This window comes from Hypanus sabinus, chromosome 7 (assembly GCF_030144855.1).
Source record: "Hypanus sabinus isolate sHypSab1 chromosome 7, sHypSab1.hap1, whole genome shotgun sequence".
In the NCBI taxonomy this organism is placed as follows: Eukaryota; Metazoa; Chordata; class Chondrichthyes; order Myliobatiformes; family Dasyatidae; genus Hypanus; species Hypanus sabinus.
The window spans coordinates 159,165,838-159,189,101 of NC_082712.1; the positions used below are offsets into that span (position 1 = coordinate 159,165,838).

The following is a 23,264-nucleotide window of genomic DNA, read 5'->3' on the forward strand; positions in this document are numbered from 1 at the left end:
AAATCAGATAAAATGCCTGATAAAGTCAGCAGGTCAGGCAGCAGATATTCATGAAAAAGAAGTGTCAATGACTCTGCTGAGCCCCTTCATAACTACTGGAGAGAGAGAAAGCAGAAGTCAGAATAAAAATGTGGGAGGAGGGAGAGGATACGAGTTGGCGGGTAACAAGTGAATCCACTTGAGAGGGAGAAGGTAGGAAAACATGAGTGTGAGGAAAAGAATATGGTGTAGCTCTATATTTCCAGAATCTGCAGTCTTTTGTGTCTCCACTTTGCAGTCTACAGCACCTGTTGTTGATTAACCTGGCTGTAAAGAAACCTTGATATCAAGTTTCAGACAGTAGACATATAGTTTTCATGATAAAACATAACAGACATAATACTTGTTTAATCAGTAGACACTAATGACTGTGTGGCCAGATACCATTCAACTCCTACTGCAAGTTTGCAGATGGCGTCAGTGTAGTGGGTCGTAACTCAAATTATGATAAGTCAGAGTTCAGTAGAGTTGCAGAGCTAAATTACATGTTTTCATGACAACAACCTTTCCCTCAATGTCAGCAAAAGGAAAGAGCTGGTCATTGACTTCAGGAGAAGAGGCAATGTTCCTGCTCCTTTTACATCAATGGTGCTGAGGTCAGGAAGGTCGAGAACCTCAAGTTTATAGGAAGGAGCATCAACAGTAACCTAACTGAAGTCTGTACCAACCGTTTAGACACCAGGGACTAGAAAAGCTCACATGCACTTCTGCTTCCTAAAGAGGCTAAAGAAATTTGTCACATTCCATATGACTCTCACCAATTTTTATAGATGAACCATAGAAAGTATCCTATTCAAATACATCACAGCTCGGCATGTTAATTGCTCTGCTAGTGACCACAAGAAACAGCTCAACACATCACAGAAACTAGTCTCATCTCTATGAAGTCCATCTACACTTCTTGTTGCTTCAGTAAAGTAGCCGGCATAATCATCTTCCCTGGACATCCTCTCTTCTCCCCACTCTCATGGTACAGTAGATACAAGAGCCTGCAAGCAGGTACCACCAGGCTGAAGGACAGCTTCTATCCCACTATCCCAGTATGTTCCCCAGCATGTTAAGATAGATACTTGACAACACAATCTACCTCAGTATGGCCTTGCACCTTATGTCTACCTGCTCTGCACTTGCTCTGTAACTGTAACATTTAATTCTGCATTCTGTTATTATTTGACTTTGTTCTACCCCAGTGCTCTGTTGTAATGAATTAATCTGTATGAATGGTGGCTGAGGAGTTGGTGCAAAGGGCAGGGTTTTAGATTTTTGGATCATTGGGATCTCTTCTGGACAAGGTGGGACCTGTACAGATTGGATGGGTTGCACCTGAACTCGAGGGGGAGCAATATCTTTGCAGGTAGGTTTGCTAGCATGGTTTAAACTAATTTGCAAGGGGGATGGGACCCGGAGCGATAGAGCAGTGAAAGAAGTGCATGGAGTAAAGCCAGGTCTAACATATAGAGAAGCTTTGAGGAAAGAGAAGCAGAATAAAGGGTGTAAACATAGTAAGGTAGAAGGGCTAAATTGTGTGTACTTCAGTGCAAGAAGGATCAGGAACAAAGGTGATAAACTGAGAGCTTGTTTACATACATGGAATTATGATGCAGTGGCCATTATGGAGACTTGGCTGGCACCAGGGCAGGAATGGATTCTCAATATCCCTGGATTTCAGTGCTTTAAAAGGGATAGAGAGGGGGGAAAAGGGGAGGAGGGATGGCATTACCGGTCAGGGATACTATTACAGCTGCAGAAAGAGTGGGTAATGTAGCAGGATTCTCTTTTGAGTCAGCATGGGTGGAAGTCAGGAACAAGAAGGGAGCAGTTACTCTACTGGGGGTATTCTACAGGCCCCTGGTAGCAGCAGAGATACCAAGAAGCAGATTGGGAGGCAGATTTTGGAAAGATGCAAAAATAACAGGGTTGTTATCATGGGTGACTTTAACTTCCCTAATATTGATTGGCACCTGATTAGTTCCAAGGGTTTAGATGGGGCAGAGTTTGTTAAGTGTGTCCAGGATGGATTCCTGTCACAGTATATTGACAGGCTGACTAGGGGGAATGCCATACTAGATCTAGTATCAGGTAACGAACCGGGTCAGGTCACAGATATCTCAATGGGTGAGCATCTGGGGGACAGTAATCACCATGGGGGACAGTAATCACCATTCACTGGCCTTTAGCATTATCATAGAAAAGGATAGAATCAGAGAGGACAGGAACATTTTTAATTGGGGAAGGGCAAATTATGAGGCTATAAGGCTAGAACATGCAGGTATGAATTGGGATGATGTTTTTGCAGGGAAATGTACGATGGACATGTGGTAGATGTTTAAGGATCTCTTGCAGGATGTTAGGGATAAATTTGTCCCAGTGAGGAAGATAAAGAATGGTAGGGTGAAGGAACCATGGGTGACAAGTGAGGTGGAAAATCTAGTCAGGTGGAAGAAGGCAGCATACGTGAGGTTTAGGAAGCAGGGATCAGATTGATCTATTGAGGAATATAGGGTAGCAAGAAAGGAGCTTAAGAAGGGGCTGAGAAGAGCAAGAAGGGGGCATGAGAAGGCCTTGGCGAGTAGGGTAAAGGAAAACCCCAAGGCGTTCTTCAATTATGTGAAGAACAAAAGGATGATAGGAGGGAAGATAGGACCAATTACAGATAAAGGTGGGAAGATGTGCCTGGAGGCTGTGGAAGTGAGCGAGGTCCTCAATGAATACTTCTCTTCGGTATTCACCAATGAGAGGGAACTTGATGAAGCTGAGGACAATATGAGTGAGGTTGATATTCTGAAGCATGTTGATATTAAGGGAGAGGAGGTGTTGGAGTTGTTAAAATTTATTAGGACGGATAAGTCCCCTGGGCCTGACGGAATATTCCCCAGGCTGCTCCACGAGGCGAGGGAAGACATTGCTGAGCCCCTGGCTAGGATCTTTATGTCCTCATTGTCCACAGGAATGGTACCGAAGGATTGGAGGGAGGTGAATGTTATCCCCTCATTGAAAAAAGGTAGTAGGGATAGTTCGGGTAATTATAGACCAGTGAGCCTTACGTCTGTGGTGAGAAAGCTGTTGGAAAAAGATTCTTAGAGATAGGATGCTGCCTGGTTTAGAGAGTATGGATTATGATCAGAGATTAAGGGAGCTAGGGCTTTACTCTTTGGAGAGAAGGAGGATGAGAGGAGACATGATAGAGGTGTACAAGATATTAAGAGGAATAGATAGAGTGGACAGCCAGCACCTCTTTCCCAGAGCACCACTGCTCAGTACAAGAGGACATGGCTTTAAGGTAAGGGGAGGGAAGTTCAAGGGCGATATTAGAGGAAGGTTTTGCACTCAGAGTGGTTGGTGCGTGGAATGCGCTGCCTGAGTCAGTGGTGGAGGCAGATAGACTAGTGAAATTTAAGAGACTACTAGACAGGTATATAGAGGAATTTAAGGTGGGGGGGGGGGGTTATATGGGAGGCAGGGTTTGAGGGTCGGCACAACATTGTGGGCCAAAGGGCCTGTAATGTGCTGTACTATTCTATGATTTATGTTTTATGTTAATGGTACACAAGACAAGTTCTCCATCAAAAGGGTTTACTTTATATATTATGATAAAACCATAAAATCTTTACAGAATGGAAGGGGGCATTCAACAAAATTTTTGATAAACACAATCCAACTTTACACAACCTACATTCTTGCAAATAAGCCAAAGTAGATTGATTTTAATAAACATATAAACTCTTCAGCTAACCTACAATTATGATCCTATGGATGGGCTGAGTGGCCTAATTCTGCTCCCATGTCCTATGGTCTCATGATATTTATTTTTGTCTTTTGGTTGCTTCATTTATTTGGGTGAGAGAGGGAGCTAGAATGGGCAATGGAAAAAGAGAAGGAGAGTACAGGAAGAATTACTGGAAATTCAAAAAAAAAATCGATGCTCATGTCATCGAGTTGGAGACTATCCAGACAGAATAGAAGGCAGTGCTCCCCCAAGCTGAGATTGGCCTCATTGTAAAGGAGACCGTGGACCAACATATCGGAATGGGAATGAGGCTGGGAAGTAGAATTAAAATGGATGAGCAGCTGGGAAATCCCACTTTTTTGTAGGTGCTTGATAAAGCAGTCCCCTAGTCTACGTTAGGCCCCACTGAGGTAAAGGAAGCTGGCCTTATTTATTTAATTAGAGACACAGCACAGAACAGGCTCTTCCAGCCCAACAAGCCACACCACCCAGCAACCCACCTACTTAACCCTAGCCTAATCACAGGACAACTTACAATGACCAATTAACATAGTAACCGGCACATCTTCGGACTGTGGGAGGAAACCGGAGCAGCCGGAGGAAACCCTCGCAGCTCACGGGGAAGATGTACAAACTTCTTACAGACAGTGCCAGAATTGAACTCCAAAGACTGTAACATCCCAAGCCATAATACAATCGCACTAACTGCTACACTACCATGTGCGTAATAATTTATTATGCGTATGGCAAAGATGGAGGCTATTCTGTCGATTGTCTCCACACTGGTAACAAATGTATTCCTTAACTCCCATTTAATAATTAATATTGCCTAGTTAATGACATACTGTTCATGTTTCCTCTGGGACTCTCATTACTTTGCATAACTCAAGCCAATCCACGTAAGAACTCAATTTTTCCAACCATGGCAACATAACTACACCTTCTTTGGACTTTGTTCATGTCAATCATATACTGCAGTGACCTGAACTGCATGGTCAAATCCAACTTTGAGCCAATTAAGCCATTATACATGCGTCTTGTTTGTGCATCCTCTAGAGTGTAGTAGAATGAAAACTGAACCTTACAAAATTCTTACAGGGTTTGAGAAGATGCAGGAACGATGATCCCTCTGCCTTGCCTGAAGAGTCTGTAATAAGGTGTCATGATTTATGTGTATAGGTTAGGCAATTTAGGACTAAAATGAGGAGAAATATCTAAAGTGAGGCTCAACAATCTTTAGAATTCTTGACCAAAGCAGAGACCATTCATGGCCCCAGACAGTCCTTCCAGGTGAGGTGACACTTCATCTATGAGTCTGCTGGGATGATATATGGTGCCTGGTGTGGCCTTCTATATATTGGTGAGACCCGACGCAGACCTGGAGACCGTTTCACTGAACACCTATGCTCTGTCCACCAGAGGAAGCAGGATCTCCCAGCGGCCATGCATTTTATTTCCACATCCCATTCCCATTCTGATATGCCAATCCATGGCCTCCTGTACTTTCGAGATGAAGCCACACTCAGGTTGGAGGACCAACACCTTATATTCCGTCTGGGTAACCTCCAACCCGATGGCATGAACATTGATTTCTCTAACTTCTGTTAATGCTCCTCCTCCCCTTCTTACCCCATCCTTATTTATTTTTCCCTTTTTCCCTCTCACAATAACTCCTTGCCTGTTCTCCATCTTCCTCTGGTGCTCCCCTCCCCCTTCCTTTCTTCCAGATCCTTCTATGATACTCCCCCTTCTCCAGCCTTGTATCTTTTTTGCCAATCAACTTCCTAGCTCTTAGCTTCATCTCCCCCTCCTGTCTTCTCCTATAATTTTGGGTCTCCCACTCCCCCTCCCCCTCTCAAATCTCTTATTATCTCTTTTTTTCCATTAGTCCTGATGAAGGGTTTCAGCCCAAAATATCCACTGTACTTCTCCCTGTAGATGCTGCCTGGCCTGCTGTATTCCACCAGCATTTTGTATGTGTTGCTTGAATTTCCAGCATCTGCAGATGTTCTCATGTTTGCAAAGCAGAGACTGATAGGTTTCTGAAAGCCAAATCAGGATATATGCTTATAGCACAGGAAAATGGGGATTATCTATGGTCCTGATGAATGCTGGGGCAGGCTTCAAGGGTCAGATAACCTGGTGCTTCTACTTCTTTTGTTCTTACCCTTCTCACAGATGACCTTCAAGAAGCATACTACCAGATGTTGAAATAATGCATCAGAAAAGGTTCACATTTAACTGGAACTTTGTCAGTCCATGTATAACAGCCAATTGGGGCTGGCAATCAGATTCCCAAATGATAACTGCCAGGAACAGTAAATAGGAATATTGATGCCTTCTGCTATCATACTTGGTGGTTTTAGTGAAAGTCTTAAAAAAGGATATTTGCAAAATATTGAAGACTTAATCAAAGCTCAAACTAAATTTATTATCAAAGTACATAAATGTCACTATATATAACCCTGAGATTAATCACAATAACTACATGAAAGACATTAGAATTAAAGAAAGACCTCAACCAATATGATAAACAACAACTCTTGTGCAAAAATACAAGAAGAAAGAGTGAAAAAATGAGTAAGCAATAAATATCAAGAACATGAGATGAATCTGAGTCTATAAGTTATGGGATCAGTTCAGTTAGGGGATAAGTTAAGTTATATCCTCTGTTTCAAGAGTCTGATGGATGAAGTGGTAATAACTGTTCTTGAACCTGGTGGTGTGGGTTCGGAGGCTCCTATACCTTCTTCCTGATGGAAGCAGCAAAAAGAAAGCATGGCCTGGATGTTGTAGGGTCCTTGATGATGGATGCTACTTTCCTGTCACAGCATTCCACGTAAATGTGCTTAATGGTGGGGAGGGCTTTACCTATATGGACTAGACTGTAGCCACATCACCAAGGCATGTGGGTGTACCTAGTAAAGTGGCCATTTATTAGCTACAGCTATACACCTGCTCATTAATGCTTCCTGATGTATGCACTGTTCCAGGATTGGGTGGAGAGCCAATGAAAGAGCCTTCACTTGGGGTAGGTGGGCATCTCACACTGCCAAAGTGAGAGGTTAAAGACATCAGTGAATACTCCATCTATTTGATTAGCACACATCTGTAGTACTTGGCCAAGTACCTTGTCTGGGGTGAATACTCTCCATGGGTTTACTCTCCAGAAGGATGTTCTCATGTTGGCCTCAGGGGCTGTGGGAATTCATGAATGGGCCTCTGTTTTGATGGTAAAAGTGACCATAAAAGACACTGAGATCATCTTGGAGTGAAGCCTTATTGTTACCTACGTTCTTTGGTTTCATTTTGATGAAGGTGTTGGCATTCAAGTTCTGCCACAGCTGTTGAGTGTCCTTTAGTGATTCTAGTTTGGACCAGAATTGCCACTTCATATGTAAAATGGCTTTCTGGAAATCGTACCTGGACCTCTTGGTCGCCAAACCCAAATGCCATTGATCTGGCCCTCAGCGGGCTTCAGATCTCACGTTTCATCCAGGGCTTCTGGTTATGGAAGACGGTGAATGATTTTGTGGGGACACACTCACCTATGACAGTTTAATAAAGTCCATGACAACCATGATGTATTTGTTCAGATCCTATGAATAACACAGCCTCTCCTCAACCGTCTGCATCCACCTCTTTGCTATCCTTCTCTCTAAAGCCTTGCTCTTAAGCCTCTTCCTGTATGTGGAGGGCAGTTAAGTGATCAGATTTCCCAAACTGCAGTCTAACATGGAATAGTGGGCATTCAGAGAGACAGACAGACATACTTTATTGTTCCTGAGGGAAATTGGGTTTCATTACAGTTGCACCAACCAAGAATAGTGCAGAAATACAGCAATATAAAACCATAAATAATTAAATAATAAGTTAATCATGCCAAGTGGAAATAAGTTCAGGACCAGCCTATTGGCTCAGGGTATCTGACACTCTGAGGGAGGAGTTGTAAAGTTTGATGGCCACAGGCAGGAATGACTTCCTATGATGCTCAGTGTTTCATCTCAGTGGAATGAGTCTCTGGCTGAATGGCCTAACCAGTACATTATGAAGTGGATGGGAGACATTGTCCAAGATGGCATGCAACTTGGACAGCATCCTCTTTACAGACACCACTGTCAGAGAGTCCATTTGCACCCCCACAACATCACTGGCCTTACGAATGAGTTTGTTGATTCTGTTGGTGTCTGCTACCCTCAGCCTGCTGCCCCAGCACACAACAGCAAACATGATAGCACTGGCCACCACAGACTCATAGAACATCCTCAGCATCGTCCGGCAGATATGAAAGGACCTCAGTCTCCTCAGGAAGTAGAGAAGGCTCTGACCCTTCTTGTAGACAGCCTCAGCATTCTTTGACCAGTTCAGTTTATTGTCAATTCATATCCCCAGGTATTGTAATCCTCCACCATGTCCACACTGACCCCTTGGATGGAAATGGGGGTCACTGGTGCCTTTGCCCTCTTCATAGTTCCTAACCTTCCTAACCATAGTGTAACAGTGGTTGAATGTCTTGCAAACCCTGATGCTGCTGGTGATATATTGATGATAATTGGGCAGAGATTTCTTCAAACAAGCCTGAATGAAGTCCCAGTGAATAATTTGAAAGGTATCGGGATAGGCTGTTTCTTGTTTGCTAACTGCTGCACTCAATGCGTCAAGTACTCGCATAATGTCTGCCTTTGGTGGGATGTAAATTGCGGTCAGAATCACAGGGTAGAACACTTTTGGTAATAGAACAGTTAGCACTTAATCCAGGTCTGGGGAACGAGAGCACAACAAGACTCTGCATCCCAAACCAATAAGAGATTTTCATGAAACACTGATCCTTACTTTTTCCCTTCTCTGAATCAGTAGTCTGGTCCATCCAGTGAATCAAGAATCCCTTCTGTTTTAAAGAGCCATGTCTCTGTGAAACACAGAACAGAACAATTTTTCATTTCTTTCTGATACAGCGATCGTGCCCATGGGTCTTCAACCTTGTTCTCCAGTGACCATATATTTGCTAACATGTTTCTGGGTAGAGGGAGTTTCATTCCATACCCTCCCTCTCTTTCGGCCATGGTGATGTATCTTCGTGTACTTAAAGATACTGTACCTGCATGCTTGAGAGTCAAGTCCACCAACTTCTTCAAATGATAATGAATTTGTTGCTTTATTAGGACAGTTCAAAAGTACATTGCTTAAAGGGAAATTATAGGCTGCAGTCTGCAGTGAGAGTAATCCAGAAGTATATTTATAAGTTATGTAAACAGCCACGGTTCACCAGCACCATATTCAATGCTTTGAAGACTCCGAGGTTCATTCTCACACTGATCAGTGTAACACTTGTTCAAACAATGTAGACTGCAAGGAACAATACAAGTATTGTTGGCAGTAACTTTATATTCCTTGTGATTAACCTAACAGAATGTCTTTCCTGGGGCCAACATCTAAATCCAATTTCGAAGGGATAATAGTGCCTCTATCTTCTTCGTGTTTTGCATAGATTTGGCACATGACCATTCACTTTGACAATCTTCTATAGATGCACATATGGAGACATATGGAAACCCCAATACCCGGGAATGTAAAAGGCTACAGAAAATGGTGGATGTAGCCCAGTCCATCAAAGGCAAAGCCCTCTCCACAACTGAACATATTTACATGGAGTGCTGCCACAAGAAAACAGTATCCATCCTCAAAGACCTCTGCCATCCAAGCCAATGTTCTCCTCTCACTAACACTATCACTTGGAAGCTGCAGAAGCCTTAGGTCCCACTCTACCAGGTGCAGGAACAGTTATTACCCTAAAACTATCAGGCTCCAAAATCAACATAACTGACTTGATTCATTACTACTCTGAACTGATTCTATGACCTATAAATTCACTTTCAAGGACTTTTTACAACTCATGTCCTCAGTATTGTCTTTATTTGCAGTTTGTCTCCTTTTGCCATTGGTGTTTGTCGGTTCATGTATAGTTTTTCTTAAAATTCTGTTGTATTTCTTTACTTTCTGTGAACTGCAAGAAAATAAATCTCAAGGTAGTATATTCTAATATATAGTACATGTACTTTGAACTTGATTATGGGCAAAATTCTTTGAATCCTTGTCATAATCTCATCTTGTCTGGCAAAAGCTATTTGACAGCACTCGTTTAGTTGCATGTCACCTGGAATTTAAGACCCTGCCTTTGGGAAGAGGTTGCCTTGATTCCTATCTTAACACTCACAGCATGAGTAAAGAGGCACATCTTCAAAAACGAAAATCACCTATTGTGAATTACATACTGTATGCCACCAAGACTGCATTGAAATGAATAAGTTTCATCAGCATTGGAAACAAATTGCAGACCTTGATTTTCCCATCTATCTTGGTATATTCCTTGGAGATCTATTGAACTGTTCCATCCCATGCAACAATCAGTAGACTTCTGTGGACAACTCAATACTGTATATCACTTGGCAGACTGGACATTTAATATCTTAACTCTTGCATAACAACTGGACTTTTGAATTTCCAGATGGACATTCCTTCTGTTCTGTATGATAATTTAAGCTGTTGGAAAACAAAAAGCAATTCCACACATTTTCAGCTATACTTTTAGATAGCAAGCTACTAATAAGAATTCTGGTTCAAAGAGTGCATTGCTTTTCACTGATCCAATCTCAATAAACTCTTAAACTATCTTTTATGGAGCTGTAATAGTTTGTGTTTTACCAAGATCTTGAGTTTGCATGGTACCGACAAATAATACAAGGCTTGACTCAATCATATTTAGGACCAAGGAAATCTAGACTGAGTATATTGTACATGTTTGTACATTACCTATAGAGATAAAGCATGGCACTTTTCATGTTAAATACTCTTAATATTCTATTACCCTTCAGATCTGACAGTCAGATTTCATGAGCTTTATTCTTCCAGAATGACTGGGCTCCAGACCTAATTATATCCATAACTCAAGTAAATTCATTGCCATGGAGAGCTGTGGAGGCCATGTTGTTGGATATAATTAAGATTGAGATGGATAGGTTCTTCTCTGGTAAAGGGGTTAAGAGTCCCAGCGAGAAGATTGAGAAAGAGAAATCAGTTATGATTTAATGTTGCATAAGACCTAAACCATAAGACATAGGAGCAAAATTAGGCAATTCGTCTCATTAAGTCTGCTCCACCATTTCATCATGGTTGATCCAATTCCTTCTCTACCCCATTCTTCTGCCTTCTCCTCGATAAGACAATAACACTTGATGAGCCAAATGGCCTAATTCTGCTCCAATATTTTATGGTCTTTTGGAATTTCCCAAAAAGTCTTGAATTCTTTTTTTCATATATCATGCTTAAAACGGTCTGTCTGTTTCAGACATTGTGTTTGGAAATGTGTCTCTTTATTTATGTTACTATTTTGTTAAGTAAGGAACTACCGAAACTGTGATTCACCTATCGGTTCATGTTCCAGTCAATGGGATCATCAATAGAGGTCCTTGACTAAATGCGACAAAGAAAGTAGAACATATCACTCCAGTCCTCAGATGGCTACACTGGCTTTCTGTCCATCAGAGGATTAACTTTTCAATATTATTACCGGTTTATCAAGTACTGATTGGTCTCGAGCCAAAATACATCTCCGATCTTCTGCTGCATCACGATCCTTTCTGAGCTCTCAGGTCATCTGGGGCAGGTTTGCTTACGTCTCCAGGGTCAAAACTAAATATGGTGAAGCGGCCTTTCATTACCATGCTCCACATATCTGGAATAATCTTCCAGAGGATCTGAAGTCTCCCTTAACCTTAAGCTCTTTGAAATTGAGGCTTAAAGCTTTTCTTTTTGCCGTAGCTTTTAATTAGAATCTCCTGCACTGTAACTTCTATTTATCATATCTATTTTTCATGTGATTCTATTCTCTTATAAATTGTCTAAAATTTGATGTTTGATTTTTATACCTTGTTCTATGTAAAGCGCTTTGAATTGCCTTGTGATTGAAAACCGCCATAACAATAAACTTGCTTGCTTGCTTATACAACACAGTAGAGAATTCAAAATACTAATGACAACTATTTCAAACTGTTCACCTTGGGTGAATGGTCAGTTTAATCTTTAGCAAGCTAATGCAGGTTTAACAGTAATTTAGTAAATCTTACAGTGCTTTTGTAAGTACATTATCTGTTGTCAATCATCATTGACAGATCTATTACTATGTCAGCAAACTACTTCTTGTCCTTTGGTCCATACCACTGGAAAGGCAACTTCTGAAAGGGAACTGATCAGAGCAGACACTAGGCGAGGAAGCATTACCCAATAATGAGTCAGGTTGATTATTGCTCTGTGAAGTTTATCTCTGAAAAAAAAACAATACAATTTACCTGATCTAGTTTTTAAATTAAAAAAAAATGACTCAGTTTGAAAATCCACTTTTAGGAACCTTTATATCTTGGGATTATGTTGTTTTTGCATTGCTCTTCGTTATTTCTTCAGGGATCGGTGTCTTCTTTGCAATCAAGGAACGAAAAAATGCAACCTCCCGAGCTTTTTTGGTGGGTGGGAGACAGATGGTTTGTGTTCCAGTGGCTCTCTCGCTCACTGTCAGCTTCATGTCTGCGATCACTGTGTTGGGCGTTCCCGCAGAGGTTTATCGCTACGGTGCTTCTATCATCCTCTTCTGCTTTGCCTTCAGTTTTGTTGTTGTCCTCGCAGCTGAACTCTTCCTGCCAGTCTTTTATAGATCTGGAATTACAAGCACATATGAGGTAAGGTTATTATTTCAATTTGTCAAGCATTCCGTTGTTTCAGATAGTATGAGATATTTGTCTCAGAATATTAGAGAAAGCTGAATAGACTCAGTACTTGCAACAAAGGCAATGATTGAGTTATGATTGGGGAGAGAATTTAGAAATTGAAGGTACTATGGGACTTTGGGAGTACAAATGCAGGAATCCCTAAAGGTGAGCTTGCAGCTCAGTTGGTAGTAAGAGAAGTAAATTCAATGTAAGCATTCATTTCAATAGGACCAGAATATAACAGCAAGGATGTAATGCTGAGGCATTGGTCAGATCGTATTTGAAGTGTCATGAGCAGTTTTGCCCCCATATCAAAAGAAGTTTGTGCTGGCGTTGGAGAAGCTACAGAAAGGGTTTATGAAAGTGATCATAGGAATGAAAGGATTGTTAAATAAGGAACACATGATGGCTCTGGGCTGTACTTGCTGGATTTAGAGGGATGAGGGGAGAATCTCATTGAAACCTACTGAATACTGAAAGGACTAGATGGAGTGGACAGAGAGAGGAAGCTTCTGGTATAAGGGGAATTTAAGATGAGAGGAATAACCTCGGAATAAAATGACAGCCCTTTAGAAATGAGGAGGAATTTCTTTAGCCAGTGTCTGGTAAATCTGAGGATTCATTGCCATAGACAACTATAGAAGCCAAGTCTTTGGGCATTTTTAAAGTGGAGGTGGATAGTTTCATGATTAGCAAGGGTGTCAAGGATTTTGGTGAGAGGCAGGAGAATGGGGTTTAGAGGGAAGAATAACTCCACCATGATTGAATGGTGGAGCTGAATCGGTAAGCCAAATGACATAATTCTATTACTCCTATGTTTTATGGTTTTACTTGCTCCATGGGTTCAAGGTATCTTACAGGAATCTACTATTCTATAACAATCTTGAAAAAGTTCCACTTTTTCTACAAAAAATAGATGGTTAGGCTTCTCATTACTTGCACAATGATGTGAAATCTGTATAGTCTGTGTGCAATTGAAATTCAGAATTGCTACTGTTGCAACACTTGGATATTTCAAAACCAAGAGATTATCTGTTCACCTGAATACCATGGTGTATATTGTCAATAGACATTTCACAGGCACTCTCAGACTCCAGAGAAGCAGATATGAGTTAAGTTTCTGTCCAAGTATTTATAGCACTGACAAATTTAGGATATTAAGATTAATGCTGAAACATTCAGATTGCAGCATTTGGAAAAGTGCACATGAACAAATGTGATTCTGCTGTTTACATTGGGAACATAGTAGTTTTGCCATTTGATAGTGCTTACTGATTTCCTGACATGTTGCTTTAATGCAAACAGCCAATGGGTTTCAGCCTAGTTACAAGTAACAATTCTTCACAATCTTTTCTTTCATTGATCTTATTGTTTCTCTAACCTGAAGTGAAACTGAAAAGCTAGTCTCATGATAAACAAATATCTTTTATTTATTTCTCTCAACTTATTTCAGGAATTCAATCTTTCAAATCTCAGCTGTAAAAATTACTGAAAGCAGTGTTTCTGACAAACATTCCATGCTATTACAATGATTTTTCTGAATAGAAACTGACAGTTTCTGGGCGTTAAGGAAATCTAGGGATATGCTGAAACTTCTGAGGTTGATGAATGGCAGAGCAAGCTTAAAGCATTAGATGATACTTCCCTAATTCTTTGCAACCCTATAACTTCATACACCCTTTCTTTGTCAACTACTTTCACACCTCTGGCTGCTACGTATATGCACGATTATTCCAATGGTCTCTGGACTTAGAACTTGTTCTCTGTAGTCTTCAACTGTTCTGAATCTCTGCTACTTCTTTCTCATCACTCACGATTCTATTCATCCAACATCCAAGGAATTTTGATTTGTACTGGCATTTTATGTTCATTCTGCTTAGAAAGATAGAAAACTTACAGCACAATAAATGCTTCGGCCATCAAATTTATGCCGAAGATGTCCTTACCTTAGAAATTACCAGACTTACCCATAGCCCTCTATTTTTCTAAGCTCCATGTACCTATCCAAAAGTCTCTTAAAAGACCCTATCATTTCTGCTTCCACCACCGTTGCCAGCAGCCCATTCCATGCACTCATCACTCCCTGAGTAAAAAACTTACCCCTGACATCTCCTCTGTAACTACTCCCCAGCATCTTAAACCTGCGTCCTCTTGTGGCAACCATTTCGGCCCTGGGAAAATTAAATTCTAATTTTCATCCTTCTGTTCAAATGCCTTCAAATACCTCTTTGAAGTTACAGAAAAATACAGCATAGACGCAGGTCCTTCAGTCCATCTAGTTCAGGCTGAACCATTTAAACTGCCTAATCCCATCGACCTGCACCCCAGACCAGAGCCCTCCACACTCCTTCCAGTAGAATTCATAGAAAATTAATTGTTTAATTTTTGATTTAGAGATTCAGCACAGTAACAAGCCCTTCTGGCACAATAAGCCTACATTGCACAAATACACCCACGTAACCAATTAATCTACTAACCTGCAGTGGGAGGAAATCAAAGCACCTGCAGGAAACCCACACGGTCACAGGGAGAATTTACAATCTCCTTACAGACAGAGTCAGGAATTGAGCACAGGTTGCTGGCATTGTATTGGCTTTGCACTGACTGCCACACTACCATGCTGTCCTTCTCTACCTTAACCCTTATCTAACTCCATGTTTTCATTGCCCTCACCCTCACCCTACCATTGACCGGAGTGCCTCCAAATTTCTCTTGCCTGGCTGGTTCCATCGATTTTCTTGTCAATTTTGAAAGGAAACAGCCTTTGTAGTGAAATGACAGTACTTTCTGCTGACCTTGTTATAAGTTCCTCACAAATATGTAGGATTTACATAGCAAAAACTTCCTTCCTTATTCCACTGCTGTTGTATTTCAATTCAAATTTGCCCGGTATCAGTTGGGATGCCATTAAAGAGCATCATAGAGAAAGTGATGCCACATAGTAACAGGGAGGTTCTACTGCAGTTGTACAAGGCCTTGGTGAGACCGCAGCTAGAGTATTGTATGCAGTTTAAGTCCCCTAATCTGAGGAAAGACATTCTTGCCATAGAGGGAGTAGAAAGAAGGTTCACCAGATTGATTCCCGGGATGGCCGGACTTTCATATGAAGAAAGACTGGATTGACTAGGATTATACTCGCTGGAATTTAGAAGATTGAGGGGGGATCTTATTGAAATGTATAAAATTCTAAAGGGATTGGGCAGGCTAGAAGCAGGAAGATTATTCCTGATGTTGGGGAAGTCCAGAATGAGGGGTCACAGTTTAAGGATAAAGGGGAAACCTTTTAGGACTGAGATGAGGAATAACTTCTTCACACAGAGAGTGGTGAATCTGTGGAATTCTCTGCCACAGGAAACAGTTGAGGCCGGTTCATTGGCTATATTTAAGAGGAAGTTAGATATGGTCCTTGTGGCTAAAGGGATCGGGGGTATGGAGAGAAAGCAGGTACAGGGTTCTGAGTTGGATGATCAGCCATGATCATACTGAATGGCAGTGCAGACTTGAAAGGCTGAATGGCCTACTCCTGCACCTATTTTCTATGTTTCTATGAGACGAGCGTTGATCACCAAACATAGAACATAGAACAGGCCCTTCAGCCCAAAACGTTGTGCCAAACCAATTAAATTAGTAATCAAATGACCAACTAAACTTATCCCTTACAGCTACACAGTTTTTACACCATTTTGCTTTCTTTCATTTTCATAGCCTATCTAAATGTCTCTTAAACATCCTTAATGTATCTATCTCTACCACCATCCAAAATAGCACATTCCAGACACCCACCACTCTCTGTGTAAGGAAGACTTGTCCCTCACATCTCCTTTGAAAGTACCCCCTCACCTTATATACATGTCCTCTAGTATTGAACATATCAATGCTGGGTAAAAGATATTGTCTATCTACCCTATCAATGACTCTCATAATCCCTTAAACCACTATCAGATTTTCCTTCAGCCTCTGCCATTCTACAGAAAACAACCCAAATCTGTCCAGCCTCTCATTATAGCACATGCACTCTAATCCAAGCAGCATCATGTGAAACTTCTTCTACACCCTTTTCAAAGCTTCAACTTCTTTCCTATAATTGGGCAACCACAACCATGCCCAGAAGCAGCCTAACTAGAATTTTATAAAGCCGCAACTTAACTTCCTGACTTTTGAACTCAACTCCTTGACTAATAAAGCATGCTATATGCCTTCTTAATCACCCTATCAACCTGTGCAGCCATTTTCAGGGAGCTATGAGCTTGCACCCCAATATCTCTTGGTCATCGATATTATTAACGGTCTTGCCCTTAACAGTGTGCTGTTTCTTTATATTTGACCTACCAGCGGGCAACATTCCACATCTGACCAGGTTAAATCCATCTGCCATTTCTTCACTTATATCTGCAACTGATCTATATCCCCCTGTATTATTTGCCAGTCTATCCACAACACCCCTCGTGCTGGGGCTATACAGCGTTGAGGCGCGTCCCCTGAGTGGTGGATGGGGGATCCCTCGTGTGAGGGGTGCACCGGATAATATGGAAGAAGGTGCTGTGAACCAACATAGCCTAGGAGAAAGAACTCCGATTCCAAACCCGGGTAGATAGGACCCGTTAGCCTTGGATGGCAGCCTATCCAGGAGAGGGTAAACTCTGATTTCAAACTTGGGCAGGTGGAGCTCGTTAGCATGGAAATGCCATCGCATGGGTAAGGTGACCCCAACAGAAAACCCTTGGTCCTCCAGGTTAGGAGTTGTGCAATGGGCTAACAACCTGTTCAAGTAAAACAAGCAATTGTTACAGAAACCGTCAACAGATTGTCAACCACTATCCCAGATCTCGGGAAAAGCAGGGCCCCATTCAGGAGGCTGATGACGCACTGCAACCAAACCCGTCAGGAAGCTGCAGGGCTGACAACCCTCCTTCACCTGAGGAAAACCATAATGGAGATTCCAAAGTTGCTCTCACAGAAGAAATCTATCCTAATTGGAACATGGAATGTGAGATCGCTTTGGGAGACAGGTAGGTGCGTACAGGCAGTGAAGGAAATGAACCGATACCACCTCACACTCCTGGGTATGTGCGAAGCAAGGTGGAATACTTTTGGTGAGACCAAACCGCAGACGGGAGAAACTCTGCTCTATTCTGGCAAAGAAAAACAGGAAGACCCACATGAAGCTGGTGTGGCCCTGATGTTGTCCAAAGAAGCAGCCAGAAGTTTGATAGAATGGGAACCAGTGTCCGACCGTATCATCACAGCCAGGTTCGAGTCCAGATTCCAGAAATATCCATTATCCTGTGCTATGCCCCAACTAACAACACAGAGGAAGAAGAAAAATATCTCTTCTACACCCAGCTTCAAGCAGTAGTTGGAAAGGTACCTGAGCAAGATATGTTTATCGTCATGGGAGATCTGAATGCCAAAGTAGACAGCGGTAACACTGGCAGGGAGAGAGAGATGGGCCAGAATGGTTTGGGGAATATGAATGAAAATGGAGAACTCCTTACCGACTTCTGTGCCTTCAACGAACTGACCATTGGGGGTACCCTCTTTCCCCACTGACGCTGCCACAAGACAACCTGGGTCTCACCTGACCATCAAACAGAGAGCCAGACTGATCACATCATAGTCTGCCAGCACTGGAGAAGTTCATTGCAAGATGTGAGAGGTAAAAGAGGAGCAGATATTGGATCTGACCACCATTTGGTTGTTGCAAAGCTGAAGATGAAGCTGTCAGCCAAGAAGAAGCAACAGAACATGCAAATAAAGTTTGATGTTAGAAAACTACAGATGGAAGAGAACAAGGAAGATTTCCACATCGCCTTGCAAAACCGCTTTGGGGCTCTTCAAATAGAGGAACAAGATGACAGAACAGCGGAACACACCTGGATTACCTTCAAGCAGGCCACCGTAGGAGCCTATGAAGAAGTACTGGGAAGACCACCAGTCAACAGTAAACCTTGGATCAGGGACGAGACATGGCAGAAGGTGGAGGAGAGGAAAAAGCTCAAACAGGAGTTGAATCAGGCCAGAACCTGGCAACAGAAACAAATTGCCGCCAACAGGTACAGTGTGATGGCCAAGGAAGTGAAGAAACAGCTCAGAAAGGACAAGACGTCATACTTCAATGAAATAGCAGAGCAAGCAGAACCAGTGGCCAGTAAAGGGGACCTCAAGGCACTCTACATGACAACTAAACTTTTGAGGGAAGAAAAGCAATATCAACAGACCTGTTAGAGACAAGACAGGCCATCTGCTCACTTCGGTTGAAGATCAGCTGGCGAGATGGAAGGAACACTTCCAGGAAGTATTGAATAGACCACTGCCACAGAACCCAACTGACCTGGAGCCTGGAGACCCACTCAACATCAACATAGGTGAAATCACCTAGCAAGAAATTCGAAAAGCCCTGAAAAGCCTGAAGAACGACAAGGCGGCTGGAGAAGACAACATTCCTGCAGAAGCATTGAAAGAGGGTGGAGAGGTCATGGTGGACCATTTGCATATACTGCTGAATTTGATATGGAGAACAGGAGAGATCCCATCAGATTGGAAGAAGGGCCTCCTTGTGAAGCTGCCAGAATCTGGAGATCTTTCACTGTGTGGCAAGTGGAAGGGGATCACCTTGTTGTCCATTCCTAGCAAAGTTCTCACCAGGGTCATCTTGGAGCGGATGAAAGACGCCATTGACCAGAGACTTATAGATGAGCAGGCAGGGTTCAGGAAAGAGAGATCATGCATTGACCAGATAGCTACACTTGGAGTCATTGTGGAGCAGATAATAGAATGGCAAACTCCACTATATGTGTGTTTTATTGATTTTGAGAAGGCATTTGACAGCTTGGACAGAAAGTCAGTGTGGAGCATCTTACGACACTATGGTGTACCAGAAGAGATGGTGAATATCATCAAGCAGCTTTATGATGGCTTCTCATGCAGACCTATGGAAGAGAGCAAACTGTTACGAAGCCCCGTAACTGGGTCACTTACCAGCAAAGATAGAGAGATCCGTTGAAGTCTGATGGTACTATTTTTAAAAGTATTTATAAAGTGGCACAAAAATAAGATTAATGCAAACATACAGATAATATACATCGTCAATACTAAATCTAAAAGCGCGGGTATAATAATAACCAATAAGAAATAGCTCTATCGTTGTCTAGGGGATAATGTATTGTCCGATGGAAATATAAAAGACACTGTTAGTTCGTTCAAACTGCAGCATTTTGGGTTTAAGAGAGAAACGGTTTAAACTTGCCCAGGTCTTTTATGATGCCAGTCCTTTGAGTCAGGGGAGTTGGTTTCCCCGTTGTTAGCTAAAGGCCAATTTCCGTGGTACCAGCCATCAGTCCCAGGCAACGGAACTGAATGCACGTGGCCTCCTTCAAATGGCTTCCCGCTATTACGGGAACGCTGGAGTTCTTCTGGTGCATCTGAGGGGCTGTTCCCACAGACCCTCTTTTATCCTGACTCGCAGGGTCGCAGATGTCAATCAGGTTGGGGGTGATGCAATCCCTCCCTCAACCAGCCCACTTTGCCTGAGGGCGTTCACGTAGCATAGTATCTCAATCCACAAATTCGTCTCCAAGACACAATGGCCGTGTCCCGCAGCTTTATATTGTCAGGGGAACGAGACATTCCACACGTCTCTCTCTCATTTCCTGGGTCTCCTGACTCAACTCAATAGTGATCTTGCGATTCTCACAAAGGAGGGGGCTGCAGACATAACAAAACCAAGAGCTCATTGTATTCCAGATAAGGAGGAGGAAGTGGAGATGGGTCGGCCACACCTTGAGGAAGAGCCAGTTGAATGTCACTCAACAATCACTCGAATGGAATCCACAAGGGAAGAGAAGAAGAGGTCGCCCAAAGCAAACCTGGAGGCGTAGGCTTTTGGATGAACTGAAAGCCGCCAGCCAAACTTGGGAGACTGCAAAAATATCCGCTAGAGATCGCTGGAAGTGGAGGACTTTTGTTGAGGCCCCATAAGGAGCGAAAAGGATTAAAGAAGAAGATCCACAACACCACCTTAATCTCCTGGATGAGCCTCCCATGAGGGACCTTGTCAAGCGCCTTACTAAAATCCACATAAACAACATCCACAGCTCTACATTCATCAATCACCTTCGTCACCTTGTCCAAAAACTCAGTCAAGTTAGTAGGACGTGACTTGTGCTGCACAAAGCCACGCTGGTTCTCCCTAATTAGCACATGGTTTTACAAATGCTCATAAATCCTATCTCTAAGAATTTTCTCCAGTAGCTTCCCTACCAGTGAAATGAGACTCTCCATTCGATAGTTTCCAGAATTTTCTCTGATTCCCTTCTTGAATAATGGAACATTAGCTTCTTAACAGTCCTCCAGGACCTCACCTGTGGCTAGAGATAGCATGAAGATATTGGTCAAGGTCCCAGTAATCTCCACTCTTGCCTCCGTCTATAACCTGGGATATATCCCATCAGACCCTGGAGATCTATCCACCTTATTGCTCTTTAAGAGATGCAACACAATCTCCTTCTTTACTTTGAAATGTCTTAATATATTAATATGCTCGACCTTGATCTCCCTATCCTCCACATCCTTGTCCTTGATAGCTACTGATGTAAAGTACACATTAAGAACTTCCTCCACATCCTCCGCATCTGCATGAAAGCAAATGGTCACTGCCCCCCTTAATCTTCGAGTGTTTCTATCCTCCTCTAGTTATCCTCTTGCTCTTGATGCATGTCTGCAATGTCTTGGGATTCACTTTATTTCTATTTGCCAAAGACTTATCATGACCATTCCAGGCTATCCTAATCCCTTCTTGAGTTCATCAGTGTGCAGTAATCCTACACTGACCCCAATTTATTCTCTCTAGGTTCTTTTTTTAAAATATTCTTAATTTTTTTTTCTGCAAACAACAGAAAAAATACAACACATCCACAAAAACCATAACTGTAACAAAATCAAATTAAATATCGAGCAGCAAAAGGGAGAACAATATAAAGGCAAAAGTAAACATACAAAGCAGAGATGCACCGCACCAAAAGAACCTCAGTCCTCACCCCGTATGAAAGTCCAATACAGGGCCCCATATCCTTTCAAAGATGTCCCCTCTGTCCTCATTACATAGTCTCAGTCTCTCCGAATGTAAAGTGTTTGCCAGTTCTCTCAGCTACAGATCGTACGTAGGCACAGAGTCCATTTTCCACATTTGCAGGAGTAACTTCTTAGCAATCACCATTCCAAACAATACAGACACTTTTTCATACATATTGGCTGAAGATAAGGAGCTTGTTGCTCCAAGGATGGCTATGAGCAGGTCTGGTTCACATCGCTCCCAAAAGCCTCAGAGAAACAGTGAAAAATACTTTTCCAGTATGCATAAAGCTTACAACGTGACCAGAATGAATGTGACAAGTTTCTGTTCTCAGATTTACATCTATTACAAGCTGGTGAAACATCAGGGTAGATGTTGTGCAACTTTTCTTTGGAATAATGGCGTCTATGTATTGTTTTAAACTGTATAAGTCTGTGTCTGACGTTGACCGAACAATCATGTATGCTCTTTGAACACTCATCCCAGACCTCCTCTGTCAGTCCTATACCCAATTCATCCACCCATGCCTAATTAAGACCTGCAGTATTCACCCGAGCTCCATTATGTAGGATCTTATAAAAATAGGATACGGCACGAGTAACCGGATCAAATTTATTTATTGCCTCCAGGGACTCATGTTTGTCTAAAACTTCAAAATTAGGTATATATTTCCTAACCTAATATCGAATTTGTAAATATCTAAAAAAACTAGATGTAGGGATATTGTAAACTGCTTCTAACTGCGCAAATGAGGCAAATTTCCTTTAACATATAGGTCACCTACACAACAGAAGCCACTCTGTTTCCAGGATGAGAAAACAGTATCATTCAGGCCAGGCAAAAAGGAATGATTGCCACAAATCAGAATGTCAAATTAAGTTTCTGGGGCCATAATGTGTAGTTGAATCTGCTTCCAAATTCTTATAGTGCTGCCAACCACAAAGCTGTTACTAAAATGTGACTTATTAACTGCAGTGGAGCTGTTAAGGACAGCGGGTAAGGAAGTCTTCTTACAAATCACTCACTCTATGAGTAACCATGCTGGGCATGAGTCTGAGGTAGAGGATGGGCTTTTTTTTCCACCATGCAAGAATGGATAGGTGGGTAGTCCAGTAATACATTTTAATGTCTGGTAGGGCAAAACCTCCTGCTTCCTTGGGCTTTGACAAGTGTTTTTAAGTAAGTCTAACAGCTTTATAATTCCAAATAAAGGGTATAATAATTGAATCCAATTGCTTAAAATATGACAGAGGAATAAAACATGGAATTGACTGGAAAAGGTAAAGAAATCGTGGCAGTACAATCATCTTGATTGTGTTAACCCTCCCACCAAAGAAATTGGAAGGGTTTTCCAAAAGTAAATATTGCATTGAACCTGTTCAACTTTGTTTCGCCAATTCACTTGCAAAAGGTCATCTGGGTTTTTTGTAATAGACACACCAAGATAGGAAAAAATTATCATAAGTTATTTTAAAGGGAATAGAATGTAAATACTCTGTATGCAACTGCAGTGACTGGCATTAGTTTACTCTTATCTCATTAATAGAGAAACCTGAGAAATTATAAATTAAGAGTCAGAAGGGCGGGTATTGATGTTTGTGGGCTGGAGTAAAAGGACATCATCAGCATATAACGAAAGGTGATGTTTATGTCCACGCATATCAAGGGG

General features: G+C 42.0%; 1 protein-coding gene across 3 annotated transcripts in view; it reads left to right on the forward strand.

The window, feature by feature from the left end:
• The first annotated feature begins 11,857 nt into the window (after positions 1–11,857).
• The window catches only part of slc5a12 (solute carrier family 5 member 12), a 68,722-nt gene continuing 57,315 nt past the window's right edge, over positions 11,858–23,264 (forward strand). Inside the window, exon 1 of one of the 3 annotated variants that reach the window (XM_059976009.1) lies at positions 11,858–12,495. In XM_059976009.1, coding sequence (XP_059831992.1) covers positions 12,139–12,495 — 357 coding nt within the window. In that variant the 5' untranslated portion in view covers positions 11,858–12,138. Of the gene's footprint in view, positions 12,496–22,628; positions 22,696–23,264 lie in introns of those variants that run through there. The other 2 variants (XM_059976008.1, XM_059976010.1) reach the window with 2 other exon arrangements.